Raw genomic sequence first — 19,130 nt, forward strand, 5'->3', positions numbered from 1 at the left:
TTCAGGAAGAAGAAAGAGCTACTGGCTGCACTATCCGAGTAGTTTTTTTGAGTGTAACTAAAGAGAATTGTGTAGTTTCTATATATTTATGTGTTTTATGATAAGTACACGAGCCAATATGCTTTATTAAATGACTATCATAAGATAACAAAATAATCAATTAAGGATGTGCATGATCGAAAAAATATTTGAAGAATCTCTTAAATATACACATAATCCCGAGAGATATAGAAAATTAAGAAAAATATCGTAATTATCCATAACAAAAATATTCAGAAATTCTTTGCATCATTTTGTTCTTTTGTTCACTTTATTTTTTGTCGCGCTTTTTCCACTCCCTCTTTAGCTAATACACTCCTCATCACAATGTTTTGACTATATTATCCCTCGTGAGACCCATTTTTTAGCAAATTATACCCGACTGTCATTCAAGTTCAATGGCCCCTCATTCTCTCTCTTGCTCGATTGTCATCCTCTTCTTCCTTGCTCCTTCTCCACCTAAGTCATCCATTGTGCACCGACCCTGAATGTTCCATCTAGAGGTGGCCACGGTTCGGAACCGACCGGTTCCGGTTCGGAACCGGCGGTTCCGGTTCGTGGCCAAGCGTGAACCGGAACCGTAACCGCCTCTGGCAGTTCCGGTTCCGCGTCGGAACCGTACGGTTCAGGTCCGGTTCCGGGCCGGTTCCTATTTTTTCTGTTTTTTTTCTTTTCCTTTTCCTTTTCTTTTTTTTTTCTTCCTCCGCGGCCGGCCATAGCCGGGGCCGGCGCGGAGGTCGCCGGCGCCGGGCGAGGCCGGCCCTCGCCCGACGCCGGCGAGGTCGAGCCTCGCGGTGTGCGGCGAGGCCGAGCCTTGTGGCGTCGGGCGAGGCCGGCTCGCCCAGCCTCAGCGAGGGCCGGCCTCGCCCGACGCCGGCGAGGTCGAGCCTCGCCGGTTGCGGGCGAGGCCGAGCCCGCCTCGCCGGCGTCGGGTGAGGCCGGCCTCGCCCGGCCCGGGCGAGGGCCGCCCTCGCCCGACGCCGGCGAGGGCCCCCTCGCCCGACGCCGGCGACCTCTGCGCCGGCCCCGGCCATGGCCGGCCGGCGGCCGCGGAGGAAGAAAAAAAAATTAAAATATAAATTATAATTTTAAAAAACAGAAACAAGGAAAAAAGACAAAAGAGAAAAAGGAAAAACAGAAAAGGAAAAGGAAAAGAAAAAAAAGAAAAACAGAAAAGGAAAAACAGAAATGAAAATAAAAAAATTTAAAAAATACTATTCTTGTGATAGAACATTATTCAATATAAATTGTGATTAAAATGTAAATTGTACTCAAATTTGGGGACAAAAAGACAAGAGAGAAAGAGAGGGCTTCAACTTAATAAATTATCATTAAGCACATTACAATTCGTTACAACGATCTTAAAAAAAAAGGAGTACAATATATACCCTAAAATTATCCCAAAACCTAAGCATTCCGTGCGCAGGGGACCAGAGGTCACATATCGTCGGATTATATTTCGGTTTCCCTAAGCTCACGTGGGCGTACCCGGTATGAGAAACAAGAGTTCCCGAAATATTTGCCAACTCCAATAGTTCTTTTACCCTCAATCGTCACTACCCGTTCCAGTACCGATAGTGGTAGCGGTAGTATCTCCGTCGTTAAAGAATTCGGATTCATTATTCCGATCAATCTCTTGTTGCCGGTATTGAGCCTTCGTCCAATCAGCAACACAAGCTTGCATCTCCACTGATTCTGGATATAATCTTGAACGATGTTCGTTCAAAATATTACCTCCGGCACTGAATGCTTGTTCGACCGCAACTGTAGAACAAGGGGTTGAAAAAATCTGTTTTGCAATAAGAGAAAGGATTGGGTATTGGCTTGCGTGCCTCTTCCACCAATCCAAAATAAAAAAATCTGTACCACCTTCGGCTTCAGTAAACTCAAATAAAATGGTTAGATAACTCTCTAATTCAGAAATATTTCCTATTACTCCTTTTTGTTTTTTTTTTGTCTATGTAATAAAAGTTGGTACCCTCTACTAATTTTACCTGTACTGTCATTTTGTATCTCCGTAGATTGAGAAGATCTAATATCACCTAAATTATATTTAGTATAAAATTCATTATATAATTCTATTACTACGTTTTTAACCTCACGTACTATGGTTGTAACATTTGTCACATCATAATGTAAACATTGATAATACGCACGCAAAAAATCATTTAAGCCATCCAATTTGCAACGCGGATAAAAAACACAAGCAACTAAATAAATCATGGGAATTTCACTATAATAATGAAGCCATTTCATTTTCATTGCAACTACAGTAGGTTGTAATTCAACATCATTTTCATATTCATCAAAAGTTCCGACAATATTAGTACACTCTACTAAAAATAAATGTGTAGTAGGATAATAAACACCAGACAAAGTATAAGTTGCATCATTAAAAACCTTTAAAAGATCTAAAATTTTTTGGCAAATATGCCACTCTTGTGGGTATAAATTAATCTCAGGTATATTATTAGAAATGAATGCACATAATAAATCTTTATATGCTAAAGATTCACTAAGCAAGTGGAAAGTAGAATTCCAACGAGTTGGAACATCTCTTGGAAATCTTTTTGGCTTTTTGCCATTATCTCTACAAAATCTACCCCATTCTTTCATTTTTTTGGGGTGTTTCCATAAAAATTGAATCGCCGTTTTTATTGGTTGAAGAAAAATATCAAGAGTTTTCAAACCATCTTGTACACATAAATTTAAAACATGACAAGCACATCTAATGTGAAAAAATTTTCCACCAAAAGCGGGTTTACAAATATTTTCTAACTCGGCAATTAAAGCGGTATTTGCTGCGGCATTATCAAAACCAATTGAAAAAATTTTGTTAAGCAAATAATATTCTTCTAAAACTTGCCTAATTAGTCTATAAATATTATTTGCCGTATGATGATCATCGAAAACTCTAAATGCAATAACTCTTTTTTGAATAGTCCACTCGTCATCTATCCAATGACATGTTATGCCCATGTAAGAATGATTTTGCCAATGATCACTCCAAATATCACTACCTATATGCACGCATCCATTAAATTGCATAAAAAAGTTTTGTAAATCATTTTTTCTATTTTTGTAAAGATCTTTAATTACTCGTTTAGTTGTATTTCTAGAAACACGTTTTGCTTGTGGAGCACATGCTTTTTGTACAAATTCATTAAAACCAAATCTTTCTCCAAAATTAAATGCTAAATGCTCAACGGAAATAAATTTGCCTAATTCTTCCTTATAAGTTTTTTCATTAAAACGAAATAAAGGGGAAGTGTTAGGATTGACGTACCCAGAAATTTGTTGTTGCCCGATATCGATTCCCGTTTCAGTTGGATGTTTGCTCACAAGATGTCGTTTAAATGTTCCATATCCTTGTCCACCTGTATATTTATATATTTTTCCACAATATTTACAAATTATATCATACCTTTTTTGACCGATATCAAACCTTTCCATTTTCGTGAAGTGATTCCAAATGTCGGATGTAAATTCCCGTTCCGCTTCCTTTGTTGTAGATATTTCAGCAGGAGGATGAAAACTTTCTTGCGTCGGGACGCGCTCCACATCGTGAAAAATGTTGATTTCATCATCTTGAAAATCTGCATATTCACGAGGATCAAAAGAATGATGGGATTCCGTCGCGATATTCTTACCTTTGCCAGTTGGCACTCGACTTCCACTTGCCATTTTTCGAATGGATTGAGAGAATTGAGCGGATTAATTGGGAGAATTAAGAAAGAATTGCGTGGTTTGAGAAAATTGAGAGAATTTCAGAGAATTTGAGAGAATTTCGAGTATTGAGAAAATTTGAGACTTGAGAGAAGAGAATTGGAGAGAATTTGAGAGAATTTGAGAGAATTTATAGGAAAAAAATAGAAGAAAATTTAGAATTAAAAAAAATAAAACATAACCGTTGCAATTTTGCAACGGTTATGTGTTTTTTTTTTTTTTTTTTATTATCAAAATGCCCGTTGGGGCGTAGCCGTTGCCCCAACGGGCTGCAAGCCTGCGGCGGCGCAGCAGGGCCTGCACGTCTGCAGGCCCTGCTGCAAATAAATCTTTTTTTTTTTTTTTTTTTTTGTTGGGCCGTCCGTTGGCCCGTTCTCCCGCGGGTGCAGCGCCGCAGCGTGGCTCGCACCGCAGTCAGGTCAGAGCCTCGCACCAGCAGCTTTTTTTTTTTTTTTTTTTTTTTTAGAACCTGCCCGGAACCGGCGGTTCCGGGCCGGTTCAATTTCAGAACCGGAACCGGACCGTATGCCACGGGCCGGTTCCGGTTCCGAACCGCGGGCCCGGTCAACGGGCCGGGCCCGGGTTTGACCGGGCCGGTTCCGGTCTGGTTCCGGGCCAAAACCGGCCCGTGGCCACCTCTAGTTCCATCGACCGCGCCGTTCGCTCACTCCGCTGCCTCGCCACCCCTCGCAGCCTTGACCCACTATCATCAAGACATCACTCTCTTAGTGACGTCATTGGCTTCTAGATCCTGAAGCTCTTGTCCTCACTCGGTCCAGATCTTCCGCGCTAGCTCTAGTCACACCAATCCAAAATCTTGGGACCGTGAGGATGCTCGACAAGTGCTTGGGAGCTCGTCGAAGCTACCAGATCCGGCGGGAGGTGCGGCACGGCAAGGTGACCATCCTATGACCGTCATCGTCCTTCACGGCACCATTGGCGCTGGAAAGTTTTGTTGTTACGTAATAGTGCTTGTATATGCAAAATAAAGTTGTTCGACAAACCTGAAATGAGTAATCCGAATTTGACAAATGATCCGAGCCCAATGAATTCATGTTGTGTCCTTAAGACAATTTGTCCCCTCTACCGGTACCCAAGGTTGTTGAACAATTTCCTCCCAGGATAGAACGGATCGCCTTTCCAAAGAAGCGGTACTTCTTCAAAGGAAACCTTCGAACGCAAGTTCGCAGAATAATCGCGCGAATGACAATGATGAAGAATGATGATTACAGAAAATGGCTCGCGGGACTAGAGAATGCCGAGAGTGCGAAAATATATGTTTTGAAAAAAAATGAATAGTCACGAAGAGCCCGTTCAGTTATAGATGGGATTGAACAGTCATCAAGAACCGAATAAATTCGTTCGGTTGACAGACGGTTATCGGTCACGAACTGACATGTCTATCCGAAGAAAAATTAACTTCCAAGAACCGAACATGTCTGTTCGTCCAAAACAGAATAGACATCAAACATATTTGTTCGAAAAAAAATAAAATAAAAATTCGAAAACAAACATGTCTGTTCGGGAAAACAAAATCGATGACCCGACCAGATCTGAGCCGGACGGCGGCGCGCGCGCGCGGGGGAACCGACCTAGCTTGGCGTAGGTCCTCTCCCTTCCACAAAAGTGGGGTACCCCTTGGGGCCCAAACCCATTTGAAAGGCTCATCTAAATAAACCATCTCCCATCACAACTTCTATCCTATATGAGACTATTTCCATCCACACTTCTCATTCACAATTTATGGATTTTTTATACTAAAATCCCAACAATCCCCCACATGAATGAGAAGTTAAGATATCATGACTCTTCGTGTATGCATGAGATGTAATGTGGGATTATTCCATGAGAGAACGTTGCATTGGGATAAGTAGTCTGAGGCTTTGAACTTTCCCTAGTGAGACCTATCGGACTTATTCGGTCAATCAGTAGACTTGATATTTTTGAACTGTCGACCTTCGGTGTAAGTCAAGACAATAGAAATCACACAATTATCTCTCAAACAAAGTTGGTTCTCACTGTTGTGTTCATTTTGGCCATGAACACCGCCTGGTTTCATGAGTGCTTTGAAGAATTTGGCCTTTCAAATTCTTCATAGAAGCGGCCCTCACTTCACACTCATATATGTGATTTCTGATTGTGTGGTATATTACATACCCGAATCAGAGTCATTAAAAGCTTACACTTAACCTCCACATGTTAGTACTGTCTCTATACGGGAATGAGTAAGAGTTGACAGTACACTACTCCGCATGCATAACTTGGTTGTCCCTTTAAACCTAGATCTTGGGATCTCCAGTCAACTAGGTAGGGTTTCCGCTATGATGACTTATTTTATAAGCCTTAAACCCATTCCCCTTGATGTTTTTACAACCAACTCTCTAGTTAGGCCTTTTGTTAATGGATCCGCAACATTATCTTTTGACTTCACATAGTCAATCGTGATAATTCCACTAGAGAGTAGTTGTCTTATAGTATCGTGTCTTCGACATATATGTCAGGACTTTCCATTATACATGACATTCCTTGCCCTGCCTAGTGCCGCTTGACTATCATAATGAATACACACAGCTGGCATTGGTTTAGACCAATTAGGAATGTCTTCTAGGAAATTTTGAAGCCACTCAGCTTCTTCACCGGCCTTATCCAAAGCAATGAATTCTGCTTCCATAGTAGACCTTGAAATACAAGTTTGTTTGGATGACTTCCAAGACACTGCTCCCCCACCAAGTATAAACACATACCCATTTGTGGATTTTGTGTCTCTTGTGCCGGTTATCCAATTTGCATCACAATATCCTTCAAGTACCGCTGGATACTTTGTGTAGTGCAAAGCATAATTTTGAGTGTGCTTCAAATAGCCCAATACACGTTTCATAGCTTTCCAATGATTTTCATTTGGACTAATTGTAAATCGACTTAGCTTGCTCACAGCACAAGCTATGTCTGGCCTAGTACAGTTCATGACATACATTAGACTGCCTAGTATACTAGCATACTCATTTTGAGCTTTGCTTTCACCAGTATTCTTTGAAAGATGTAAATTAACATCTATCGGAGTCTTTACTCGTACAATGTCTAGATTCTTGCACTTTCCAAGAATCGTCTCAATATAATGGGACTGTGATAGAGCTAATCCTCCAGATGTCTTGTGGATTTTAATTCCTAAAATAACATCTGCAACCCCCATATCTTTTATATCAAATTTACTTGTGAGCATTCGTTTGGTCGTATTGACAACCGCACTATCACTACCCATTATAAGCATGTCATCTACATACAAGCACAAAATAGCAAAACCATTATGAGTGTTCTTAATATATACACATTTATCACACTCATTAATCTTAAAACCATTCGACAACATGACTTGGTCGAATTTAGCATGCAATTGTTTTGGTACTTGTTTCTTCTCTTGTCCTGGAACAATGAACCCTTCGGGTTGTTCCAAATATATTTCTTCTTCCAAATCCCCGTTTAAGAAAGCCGTTTTAACATCCATTTGATGGATTTCAAGCCTATACACTGCTTCTATGGCAATTAGCATCTTTATAGATGTAATTCTAGTAACAGGTGAATAAGTGTCAAAATAATCAAGACCTTCTCGTTGCTTGTATCCTTTTACCACAAGCCTAGCTTTATACTTATCAATAGTACCATTCGCTTTTATTTTCCTCTTGAAAATCCACTTACATTGTAGTGGTTTATTACCAGGAGGAAGGTCAACCAATTCTCATGTATGGTTTGACAAGATGGATTCAACTTCACTATTGATAGCTTCTTTCCAGAAGGGGGCTTCTGGGGATGTCACAGCCTCTTTAAAGGTCCGAGGCTCATTCTCTAATAAATATATTAGAAAATCATTTCCAAAGGACTTAGAAGTTCTTTGTCTTTTACTACGTCTAGGTTCATCCTCTATAGGATCGCTTTTAGGTGTAGTATCCCGAGGCCTCTTATCATTGTTAATTGGCTCATATACTATGTTATACGGAAATATATTTTCAAAGAACGAAGCGTCCCTTGACTCAATGATCGTATTAACATGTATATCGGGGACCTCAGACTTATGAACAAGAAATCGATATGCATTACTATTAATAGCATATCCAATAAAGACACAATCAACGGTTTTCGGTCCTATTTTAACCTTTTTAGGTTTAGGAATCGCAACCTTAGCTAGGCACCCCCACACTTTGAGATATTTCAAATTAGGCGTTCTGCCTTTCCACTTCTCATAGGGAGTTTGTTGTGTCTTTCTGTGGGGCACTCTATTCAAAATAAAATTCGCCGTCAAAACAGCTTCCCCACACAAATTCTGTGGTAGACTAGAACTATTCAACAATGCATTCATTGTTTCCTTTAAAGACCGATTTTTCCTTTCCGCCACTCCATTAGCTTGTGGCGCATAAGGAGGAGTAATTTGGTGAATAATACCAAACTCAGAACAAATTTCTTCAAAAGGAATTCATATTCACCTCCTCTGTCACTTCTTATTATCTTAATTTTCTTATTTAACTATGTTTCAAATTCGGACTTATAAGTTCTAAAAGCATTCACAGCCTCATCTTTGCTACTAAGCAAATAAACATAGTAATACCTCGAGCAGTCATCTATAAACGTTATAAAATACTTCTTACCACCTCTTGACGGTATTGCTTTCAAATCACAAATGTCTGTGTGTATTAAATCTAAAGGTTCTGTGATTCTATTATCTATAGAATGAAACGGAGGCTTAGAAAATTTTGATTCAACACATACTTGGCATTTTTCACTTGGACAGTCGAATTTTAGCAATAACCCCATGTTCATTAATTTCTTTATTGACTTATAATTAACATGTCCTAGTCTAGCATGCCATAAATTAGGAGACTCAAGCACATAAGCAGAAACAACTTTATTTATAACATCATTGGGTACAACAGTCATTACATTCAACTTGAATAGACCATCACTAAGGTAACCCTTTCCTACATACATCTCATTTTTGGAGAGTACAAACTTATCAGATACAAACACCAACTTGAAACCATTCTTGCTAAGAAGAGATCCGGACACTAAATTCTTGCGTATGTCTGGCACATGTAGTACATTGTTTAATGTCACAACTTTCCCAGATGTCATCTTCAAAGCAACCTTTCCAACACCATTAACCTTAGAAGTTGATGAATTACCCATGTAGAGTTTTTCATCACCTTCCATAGGCATGTATGATGAGAACATAGATTTATTGGCGCATATATGACGAGTTGCTCCAGTATCAATCCACCATTCTTTGGGGTTTTCCACCATATTGCACTCGGATATCATAGCAGTAAGATTGATATCATCAACACCATTGGAAATCTGTTCCACCACATTCGCCTGAGTCACCTTTCTTTTCTTGGCTCTACAGTCTTTGGCACGATGTCCAGACTTTCCACAATTGTAGCATATGCCAATGAATTTTTTCAAGCCTTGGGTGGATCCCTGTCCATAGTTTTTCCTCTTCTTGTTGGGTTTTGATCCTTCTTCAACAACGTTGGCCATTGAGACCGCCAGATTGCTGCCAACTTTCTTCTCGGAATTCCTATTGTCTTCCTCTATCCTCAATCGAACAATTAAGTCTTCAAGTGATAATTCTTTTCGCTTGTGTTTGAGATAGTTCTTGAAATCTTTCTAAGACGGTGGTAACTTTTCAATGAAAGTAGCCACTTGAAATGATTCACTAATCATCATACCTTCAGCATGAATGTCATGCATGATCACTTGAAGTTCTTGAACTTGACTTAAGACGGTTTTAGAGTCTACCATCTTGAAGTCCAGAAATTTGCCGACGATGAATTTCTTCAACCCAGCATCTTCCGTTTTGTATTTCTTGTCCAAACTTTCCCACAACTCCTTAGCCGTTTTCAACGGACTATAAACGTTGTAGAGGGAATTGTCCAGACCATTGAGGATATAGTTGCGACACAGGAAGTCAGAATGCTTCCGTGCATCTACAACAACAACCTTTTCCTTGTTTGTCTCTCCTTCATCCAACTTCAGAGCATCCTCCATGAGGAACCTTACCAAGTTCAAAGTGGTGAGATAGAACAACATCTTCTGTTGCCATCTCTTGAAGTTAGCCCCATTGAACTTTTCTGGCTTCTCTCCATGAGTCGGAACAGACGCAATAGGCGTCATTGATGTTGTAGCCATTTCTGAAATCACGTTGACAGAAATGATTGAGAAATGCAATTATACAAACACGATAAAAAATTATCTTAAGATTGTTGTCACGTAATAGTGCTTGTATATGCAAAATAAAGTTGTTTGACAAACCTGAAATGAGTAATCCGAATTTGACGAATGATCCGAGCCCAACGAATTCACGTTGTGTCCTTAAGACAATTTGTCCCCTCTATCGGTACCCAAGGTTGTTGAACAATTGCCTCCCAGGATAGAACGGATCGCCTTTCCAAAGAAGCGATACTTCTTCAAAGGAAACCTTCGAACGCAAGTTTGCGGAATAATTGCACGAATGACAATGATGAAGAATGATGATTACGGAAAATGGCTCGCGGGACTAGAGAATGCCGAGAATGCGAAAATATATGTTTTGAAAAAAAAAATAAATAGTCACGAGGAGCCAGTTCAGTTATAGATGGGATTGAACAGTCACCAAGAACCGAATAAATTCGTTCAGTTGACAGACGGTTATCGGTAAAAATTAACTTCCAAGAACCGAACATGTCTGTTCGTCCAAAACAGAACAGGCATCAAACATATTTGTTCGAAAAAAATAAAATAAAAATTCGAAAACAAACATGTCTATTTGGGAAAACAAAACTGATGACCCAACCCGATCCGAGCCGGACAGCGGCGCGCGGGGGGGGGGGAACCGACCTAGCTTGGCGTAGGTCCTCTTCCTTCCACAAAAGTGGGGTGCCCCTTAGGGCCCAAACCCATTTGAGAGGCTCATCTAAATAAACCATCTCCCATCACAACTTCTATCCTATGTGGGACTTTCCATCCACACTTCTCATTCACAATTTATGAATTTTTTATACTAAAATCCCAACAAGTTTGGCATGTCGGAGCAGGACTTTAACGACCTCCACCACCACTTCTACCTGTGGAAGCACGTGGGGTCCCATTGTGTCCTCAAGGAGGTCCTCACCGAGTCAACTTGGTTGTCGGCTCAGTCCAAGTCGACTTAGTCGTCGTCAAATATCTTCAAGACGTTCCACATATGGAAGATCCTTGTTGAGGAAGGCCAAGACGAGAAACGGGATCTGAGCAAAGCAGTACAGCCTCTGCCTGAGGATATCTAATTGGGACAAGCAGAGAGTTGAGTGGTTGAGGAACACCCAAATTATTCCAATATTATCGGCCCAACAAGCCGAGCGTTTTGCTCATCACAGGTTCATCTCTAAAGCGAGAACCCCGTTGGTGATCATTACTTGTTAAAATCGATTAAAATTAAGATGTATTATTGTAGGTTGCACAATATTGAAATCTTTCACAATAGGATGCCCTTAGATGTGGAGATTGCTACGTTTTGAGCTAAATTGCCTTTGATTAGGAAACTATTGTGGTCACATCCGGAGATTGAGTTCTTGTGATGGATGGACAGTGATGCTATGTTCACTGCTATGACGTTTGAGGTTGCATGGGAGAGTTATAAGGACCTCACCAAGCAGATCGAGCTCGGCTCGAACTCAGCCACTCCACCCTGCCTCTTCCATCCTTTGCGTACTGAGGAGAAGCTTCACCGCCGGTCAGCCTTCTCCAACGACAAAATTTTTGAGATGCCTCGGAACTGTCAATGGAACAAGCAAAAGAGAGAACAGAGAGATAAGAAGAAAAAGAAAGAACCAAATTATAAGTGGGATACAAAATGGGCTCCTTATTTAACTGGAATATTCGCCTAAAAGTGGGACCCATGGGGATAATATGGTCAAAACATCATAATGAGAAGTGTATTAGCATAAGAGGAAGTGGAAAAAGTATAGTGCACAGAATTTTAGGAAAAAATTTGTTCTCTTGGAGAATTATTTTTTATGTGTCAAACAAACTTAGAGCCGCTTAGATTTGCGTGCTCATTCACTATTGAATTGATCATTCACTTTTCATTTAAAAAAAAATACTGGGTATACTGAGAATTTCGTTTACGAAATCAATGACTTAAGCCAAGAGTAATCAAAATATGATATAAATATTTTTTTTGAAAAAAATATGATCTACATAATTGACATGCCATAAGATGTGTAAATAGAGAAACGTGTAAACGTTTGAAAGATGTGATTGCCCTTCGGGGAGTCAGATTTGGCCTATCGCAATGCCAACTCAAATCGGAATGGCCCTGCAACTACCATGTGGCAATCATTGGTCGCAGTAGCTGTCTCTTTCTTTTCTTAAAAGATATTTTATATTTATCATTTATTTTACTCAAATTTGATCAAATTTTAACTGGTAGAACGGTTTTCCTTTTGGTGTCTAATTGACCTAATTTTACTTCAAGGGAAGGTCACTATCCGAACTTTTTAAAGTGCGATTTGATTGTCGAAAAAGTGTTGGTAATTTCTGTATATTTCTATGTTTTATGATGAAGAATATATGAGCATATAGGGTTTATTAGATGATTATCATAGGCCGTAATTCATGAATCCAGTTACCATAGAAAACATATCGTAAAGATCTATGAATAATTTCATTCGTCTTTATGTTGATCGTTACAAGCAATTAAGGATATGAACAGTCAAAGAAGAATGCAAAATCTCCTAAATATACGCATAATCTTGATAGATTTGGAAAATTAAGGAAAATATTATAATTATCTCTAACAAAAATATTCAGAAATTCTTTGCATCATTTGATCTTTTCTTCAAAAATTTGTTCTTTTGTAGATTTATTTTTGCATGTTAAACAAACTTATAGCCCCATAAATTTGCGTGCTCATTCACCATCATACTGTTTTTTCACTTTTCCTTTCCTCAAAAACAAATACTGGGTCCACTGAGAATTTCCTTTCCGAAATCAATGACTTTAGCAAGTGTAATCAAAATATGATCTACATAATTCTTTTTTCTAAATATCTACATAATTGACATGCCAAAGATGTGTAAACATTAAAAAGATGTGGTGCCAAAAGATGGGGCTAATTCTAAAAATAAGCACCAACTTTACCTTGAGTGATAATTCTGCCCCGAACTTTTTTTTGCCTCAATAAAAAGCCTCGACTTTTACTCAAATCCCAAATCTGGCCCTTGTGATGTGAAACTTTCAAATTGTTCGGATCAGATTTGAGATTTAAGTGAAAGTTTGTGATTCTTTATGAGATAAAAAAAAGTTCCGGTCAAAATCATCACTTAATGTAAAGTTGCTGTTTTTTTTTTAAAATTTAGGTCCCAAAAGATGTGATTGCCCTTCGATGCCATGTGGCAATCACAGGTTGCAGCAGCCAACCTCCTTTTATTTTGAATGATATTTTGTATATATCATTTATTTGTCCAAATACTATTAAATTTTGACTAGTCTGATTAAACCAATTTTTACTCCCAGGGTAAGGTCCCTACCCAAAGTTTCTAGAGTGCGTTTTGATTTTCGAATGAGTGTCGCAAATTTTCGGGAGTTGACCTTAACCGACGGCTGTGGTGAAAAATTATGATATTATGATGTCATCTTTAAGGCGAAATTAATTGATCGGGCCAAATCATAAAACTCTCTATAGCTCGTGATCGGACGGCTGTGATTAAAAGATTTGATAAGATTGTCTAGTTTTTCTAGGGTTTCAGAATCCCCTTCCTATATCCTTCTTCTCTCTCTTCATGCTAGTTTTGGGTTTTTTTTCTTTTTTCTTCATTTTTTGCTTTTTCTTTATTTTCGTTTTTATAATTTGGGTCTATTTCCTGATGTTGGTTCCCATTAAGCACCGTGTTTCCTCAAACTATATTAAAAATAGCATGTCTTGGGGACTGAGCCCTATTCCTTCTCCGCAAAAATTTCGATATTACATGGTATTTATTAATGATTTCTCCTATGAGCATTTCTTCTATCAGATTTCTTTGAGATTTTCCTATCTTTTCATAAATTAGTTGAAAATCGGCTAGAATTTTCCGTCACTCAAATTGAACGATTATATTAATTGAACAAGTTTTAGGATTTTAATTACATATTTTGAAAATTTAAGATCTTGATTGTACTTTCATGGTAAGATTTATAACTTTTAGTACACTAATCCCGATAAATCACTAAGATGAATAAGGCGAATCATCAATCAATCTATTATACTCAACGAAATGAATCACCATTTTTTTCTCAGAGCTTAAACAAACAAGCACTAGCTTTTGAAATTACCGCATGCCAGTTGAGAATCAACATCTGTGCTTCACTCACTGGTCCAAGCTAGAGATGAAAATGAAAACGGTGGAGCTTCAACGCAGTATCAATAGATTTTCCGAAAATTACAAATACCAAACTCTTTAGCCTAGCTATTGTCCCTTGTACAAGTGAAGAGATCAATCGCCATTAGTTAAAGATAGATCGAGAAGTGTTGGATATTTCAATGGTTTTGAGTTATTATTTTGTAATGACTTTAATGGAAATTATGATCGCAATCAATTTGTAACGGCTCTGTAACGTTGATTTGATTTATTTTCTTAACTCCATGCTTTATTTGCCTATAAAAGGAATCTTCAAATCACAATAAAACCATACCAAAAATAAGAAATTCTCTCTTTTCTTTCCATTTATTAGCTAGGTTTTACATATAAAGATATTGTCAACCTCCCTCTATTATTTTGTGCGGAGTAAAGAGGATAGCCGCTAGAACTTGTTGCACCAAGTTCCATACTGCGAGGTACTGTGCTTGTAAGCCTATGATATTTTGTTCTTATTTTTTCATCTACTCCAACACATTCTCTTTACAACAATATTAAAGATAATGCCATTAGAGTTATTCTCTAATTTTTGGCTGAATAAGACATGATTTCCACGATCGGCCTGATTTCCCAGCTGTCCATGCCAAGAGGTTTGTGAAGCTCGATAGAGACATCTTCTGCCCTGCGCAACTCTTCCTGGAGTTCCTCGTGGAGAGATCTGCGCAAGTCGAAACCGAGAAGAAGATTATAAAGGTTGACGAGAAAAGAATCCCATCAAATGGCATCCCAACAGTGATGAAATCCGTCAATCAAGAGCTACGCCTACCAGGTCGTTCCCTTCCAATGAAATTTCAGAATTGATTTCGATTCGATCTGAACTTGTCTTTTGCTCCTTACTCTATTTTGTTCTCTTGTCAATTATAAGAAACCGGTGAAAGCGAGGAAGTGAGAGGGCAAATAGGGGCATATAGAAAAAATATTCAACAAAGGAGAGGTGTCATTGTTGCATCGCTGTTGCCCAAATTATTGTTGCCATTACCACCGTCCACCCGCCCCACCCCGCGCCTCCCCCTCTCTCTCTCTCTCTCTCTCTCTCAGCACAGGCGAAAATGCCTTTCAAGAGGCACGTAGAAGTCGGAAAGGTCGCTCACATCAACTATGGCAAGGAGTACGGCAAGCTCTTCGTGATCGTCGATGTCATCGACCAGAACCGGGTATGCACGCCTCTTCTTTCTCATCGCAAGCTTGAAATAAACCTCATTTTTCTGTGGCCGTGAGGTGTTCTAGTTTGCGGGAGATTATGTTGCCATTCTTTGAGGAAAGAGATTGTAAGAAAATTGATGCATTGTGAGATTGGTTGAAATCTGATTAGCTAATGATTGAGAAGTGCTTGTTTGGGGAAGTTTAAATACTGTTCTTGGGGAAATTGTGTGGACGTGATGCTAGGATGGTAGATTGGTTTCTGAGAAATGCTTCTTTTTGGATTGTGCGAGTTTTTGCAGTATAAACTAGTTTTTTAGCTATTTTACATTACCAGTAGACCGATACACATGCTGTGGTTGATTAATGATTGCCACAGTTTTCGCCATTAAATGCCTTTTTCTAGTGTATAATGTTCTCATATACATGTTTGAAGCAAGATCGAGCATTGTAGATTATGGTCCTTATATGTAAGCGTCTAATAACTAGCACATATATGCTGTAGGTTGCAAATATTTTTTTTTATGTTCATTCAAACTTATGTTCTGAACACAACATTTGTTTTTTCCTTTTTGAGTTTGTTACTAGTGTGGATTTTTAGATGGAGAGAAATTCTTGTTCAAATTCTCACATTCTGCTGCTTTATAGTGTTATATTTATAGGCTAATACACAGAGAAATCCTAGCAAACAAAATAGGAAACAAAACCTAAATAGGATAACAGCTACAATCCCATGATTTGTGGAATTTGGCCGGAAAAAAAAAACTTCCCAAATAGGAAAACCCTACTCCTAACAATCAGCCACTTTTCCTACCCAAATAATCTGGCTATTCACAGCTCAACACTCTCCCTTAAGTTGGTGAATAGATATCTTCCAGTTCCAGCTTGGTAACTAGCTCGTGAAAACTTCCACCATTAAGCCCTTTGGCCAAGATATCTACCACAATCTGTCCTGAAGGGACATAAACAAATCAATCCTTCTTTAAGTTTCTCCTTGATAATGTGCCTATCAATTTCAACTATGTTTCGTCCGTCATGCTGCATAAGGTTATGAGCAATATTAATTGCAGACTTATTATCACAATATAGCTTCCACTCGACCTTCAAGTCATCAAGAATGATCTTGACCCACAATAACTCACATATTCCTTAAGCTGCTGCCCTAAACTCGGATTCTGCACTAGATCGTGCCACCACATTCTGTTTTAACTTCTCCAAGTTACCTCCACGGAAGGTACAATAACCAGTTGTAGACCTCCTGTCAACCACGGATCTAGCATAATCCACTTATGTATAAGCTTCAAGCTTGAGATCTGGACTCTTCTTGAATAATACCTTTCCTAGGCTCCCTTTTAAGTAGTGTAGGACTCGATGAGCAGCCTGTAGATGTGACTCATTTGGATTATGCATGAAATGACTAATCAAGCTTACTGCATAAGAGATATCTGGTCGGGTTTGAGCAAGGTAGATCAACTTTCCCACCAATCGTTGATACATTTCTCGATCCACTGTTGCCACCTCTTTTGCTTCTGTTAGTCTCTCGTTCGGCTCAATTAGAGTAACTACTGGTTTGCAACCAAGCTACCCGGTCTCTTCCAAAAGATCTATTACATACTTTCGTTGTAAAATAAAGACCCCTTGCCTTGAGTACGAAACCTCAATTCCCTGAAAATACCGTAGATTTCCTAACTCTTTTATTTCAAACTTTTTAATCAAGCACTGTTTGATCCGTTGTTTCTCCCTTTCATCATTGCCCGTGATTATTATGTCATCAACATACACCAACAATGATGTAACTCCCCTTACATCCGAGTGTTTTATGAACATTATATGATCTCCCTAGCTTTGTTTATACCAAGATGCCCTCATGACTCCAGCAAATCGTCCAAACTAGGCTCTAGGTGACTGCTTGAGCTCGTCTAGTGCTTTATTAAGTCTATAAATCTTTTCTGTTGTTTCCTTTCCTTCAAAACCAAGTGGGATGCTCATATAGATTTCCTTTTCCAAATCTCCATATAAAAATGCATTCTTTACATCATACTGTCGAAGTTCCCAATCAAAATGAGTAGCTAAAGACAATAAAATTCTTACACTATTCATTTTAGCCACTGGTGCAAATGTCTCTTGGTAATCCGCTCCATATGTTTGAGTGAACCCTTTGCAACTAATCTTGTTTTGTACCTCTCTAGAGAGCCATCTGCCTTGTACTTTACAGTGAATACCCACTTGCAGCCAACTAGATTTATTCCCCTTGGCCTATCAATGATTTCCCACGTTTTATTTTTTTCCAGTGCTTTCATCTCTTCATTCATGGCATTCCTCCATTCCTCTTTTGACAGTGCTTTAGACAAAGTGTTAGGAACAGCAATAGTGTTTAAACACACAATAAAGTTTCGGTATGATGATGATAATCTATTAAGGGACGCATAATCACTGGTTTTTTGGTGCACTCTCTAGTCTCTTTTCTAACAACAATAGGTAAATCAAGATAGTCTCGGGTGTATCACTAAGCTGTTCATTCAAAGGAGATTTAGGACTTATCGTGTTCTCATTGACAGTACCCAAAGTGGCATTTCAAACCTACTCTTGTGTTGGAACGGTTGTCCTCTTTGAATACACAGGAGAAAATCTCACAGAATCATGAATACGAGTTGGACTACTCGAATAAGAATAGAGACAGGTTGGTGCGTGGGAGATTATGGTGGACAAGAGATAGGATTCAAGGTAGGTTCAGGAGCTACAGTGGACAAGTTTGGGTTGACAGGGACATTCGACAGCAAATCCTGGTTATCAATAACACCAAGGCCCTTATCTTCCATGAGTGAAGACTCCCCCTGAAGATAAGATTGTGAACAATAGGGTTTATTTTCAACAAAAGTGACATTTATAGAGAGATAAAAAATTTTGGAAGGAGGATGGCAACATCTATAGCCTTTTTGTGTTTTTGAGTAACCAAGAAACACACATTTGATTGTGTGAGGACCTAACTTTCCTCGTTGATGATGATGAGTGTGGACAAAGGAAGTACAACCGAAGACTCGAGGTGTATGACCAATAGATGTACGAAAGTGAGGATAAAACTGGAAAATAGCTTCCATGGGAGTCTTATAGTCTAATGTACATGATGGTCGTCTATTGATCACGTATGTAGCCATAAGAACAACTTCCTAAACCTGCTCATGAAACAATAAAGCGCAAGTTGTGTTAAAAAGATGACCATTTTTTCTTTCAGCAATCCCATTTTGTTGTGGGGTATTCACACAAGATGACTCATGGATAATACATTCCTTTTGAAGATAAGGGGCCAATACTTGATTAAAGTAATCTCTAGCATTATCAGATCGAAAGACCTTGATCTTGACCACAAACTAAGTTTGAATCATGGAATGAAGGGTAGGAATAGTGTTACTCACATTACATTTATGTTTGAGTAAGAAAGTCCACGTGACCCTAGAGCAATCATCAATTAGAGTGATAAACCAACGAGCTCCAGCACTGTTGGGAATCGTGAAAGGTCCCCAAATGTCACTGTGGATTAAGTCAAAAGGATTAGAACTACGGTGATTGCTAATAGGAAGTGGAACACAATTATGCTTGGTTAATTCGCAAACATCACAATGGAAATCTTTAATATTCAAATATTTAAACAAGGATGAAAACATAATACTCAAGAATTGAAAGGACGGATGACCAAAACAAGAATGATGAAGCTAAATAACTTCTTTATTTGAAGTACTAAGAAACGATGAAGACAGATTATTCATGATTCTTCTTGTAGTGAGAGGTGTCTCAAGGTAATATAGCCCATTTTGTTCCTTAGCAACT

General features: G+C 38.9%; 1 protein-coding gene and 1 pseudogene across 1 annotated transcript; both read left to right on the forward strand.

Moving 5' to 3' along the window:
* Positions 1-4,596: 4,596 nt before the first annotated feature.
* Positions 4,597-11,657, forward strand: LOC130140283 (xyloglucan 6-xylosyltransferase 2-like; annotated as a pseudogene).
* Positions 11,658-15,214: 3,557 nt separating this feature from the next.
* LOC115676597 (uncharacterized) lies at positions 15,215-18,130 on the forward strand. The gene is made up of 2 exons (XM_030599545.1): positions 15,215-15,319; positions 17,927-18,130. The coding sequence occupies exons 1-2, from the start codon at positions 15,215-15,217 to the stop codon at positions 18,128-18,130; spliced, it is 309 nt and encodes a 102-aa protein (XP_030455405.1).
* Positions 18,131-19,130: the final 1,000 nt, after the last annotated feature.

This window comes from Syzygium oleosum, unplaced genomic scaffold (assembly GCF_021117445.2).
Source record: "Syzygium oleosum isolate NSW1041296 unplaced genomic scaffold, Sole_v2.1 Sole_v2.17, whole genome shotgun sequence".
Classification (NCBI taxonomy): Eukaryota; Viridiplantae; Streptophyta; class Magnoliopsida; order Myrtales; family Myrtaceae; genus Syzygium; species Syzygium oleosum.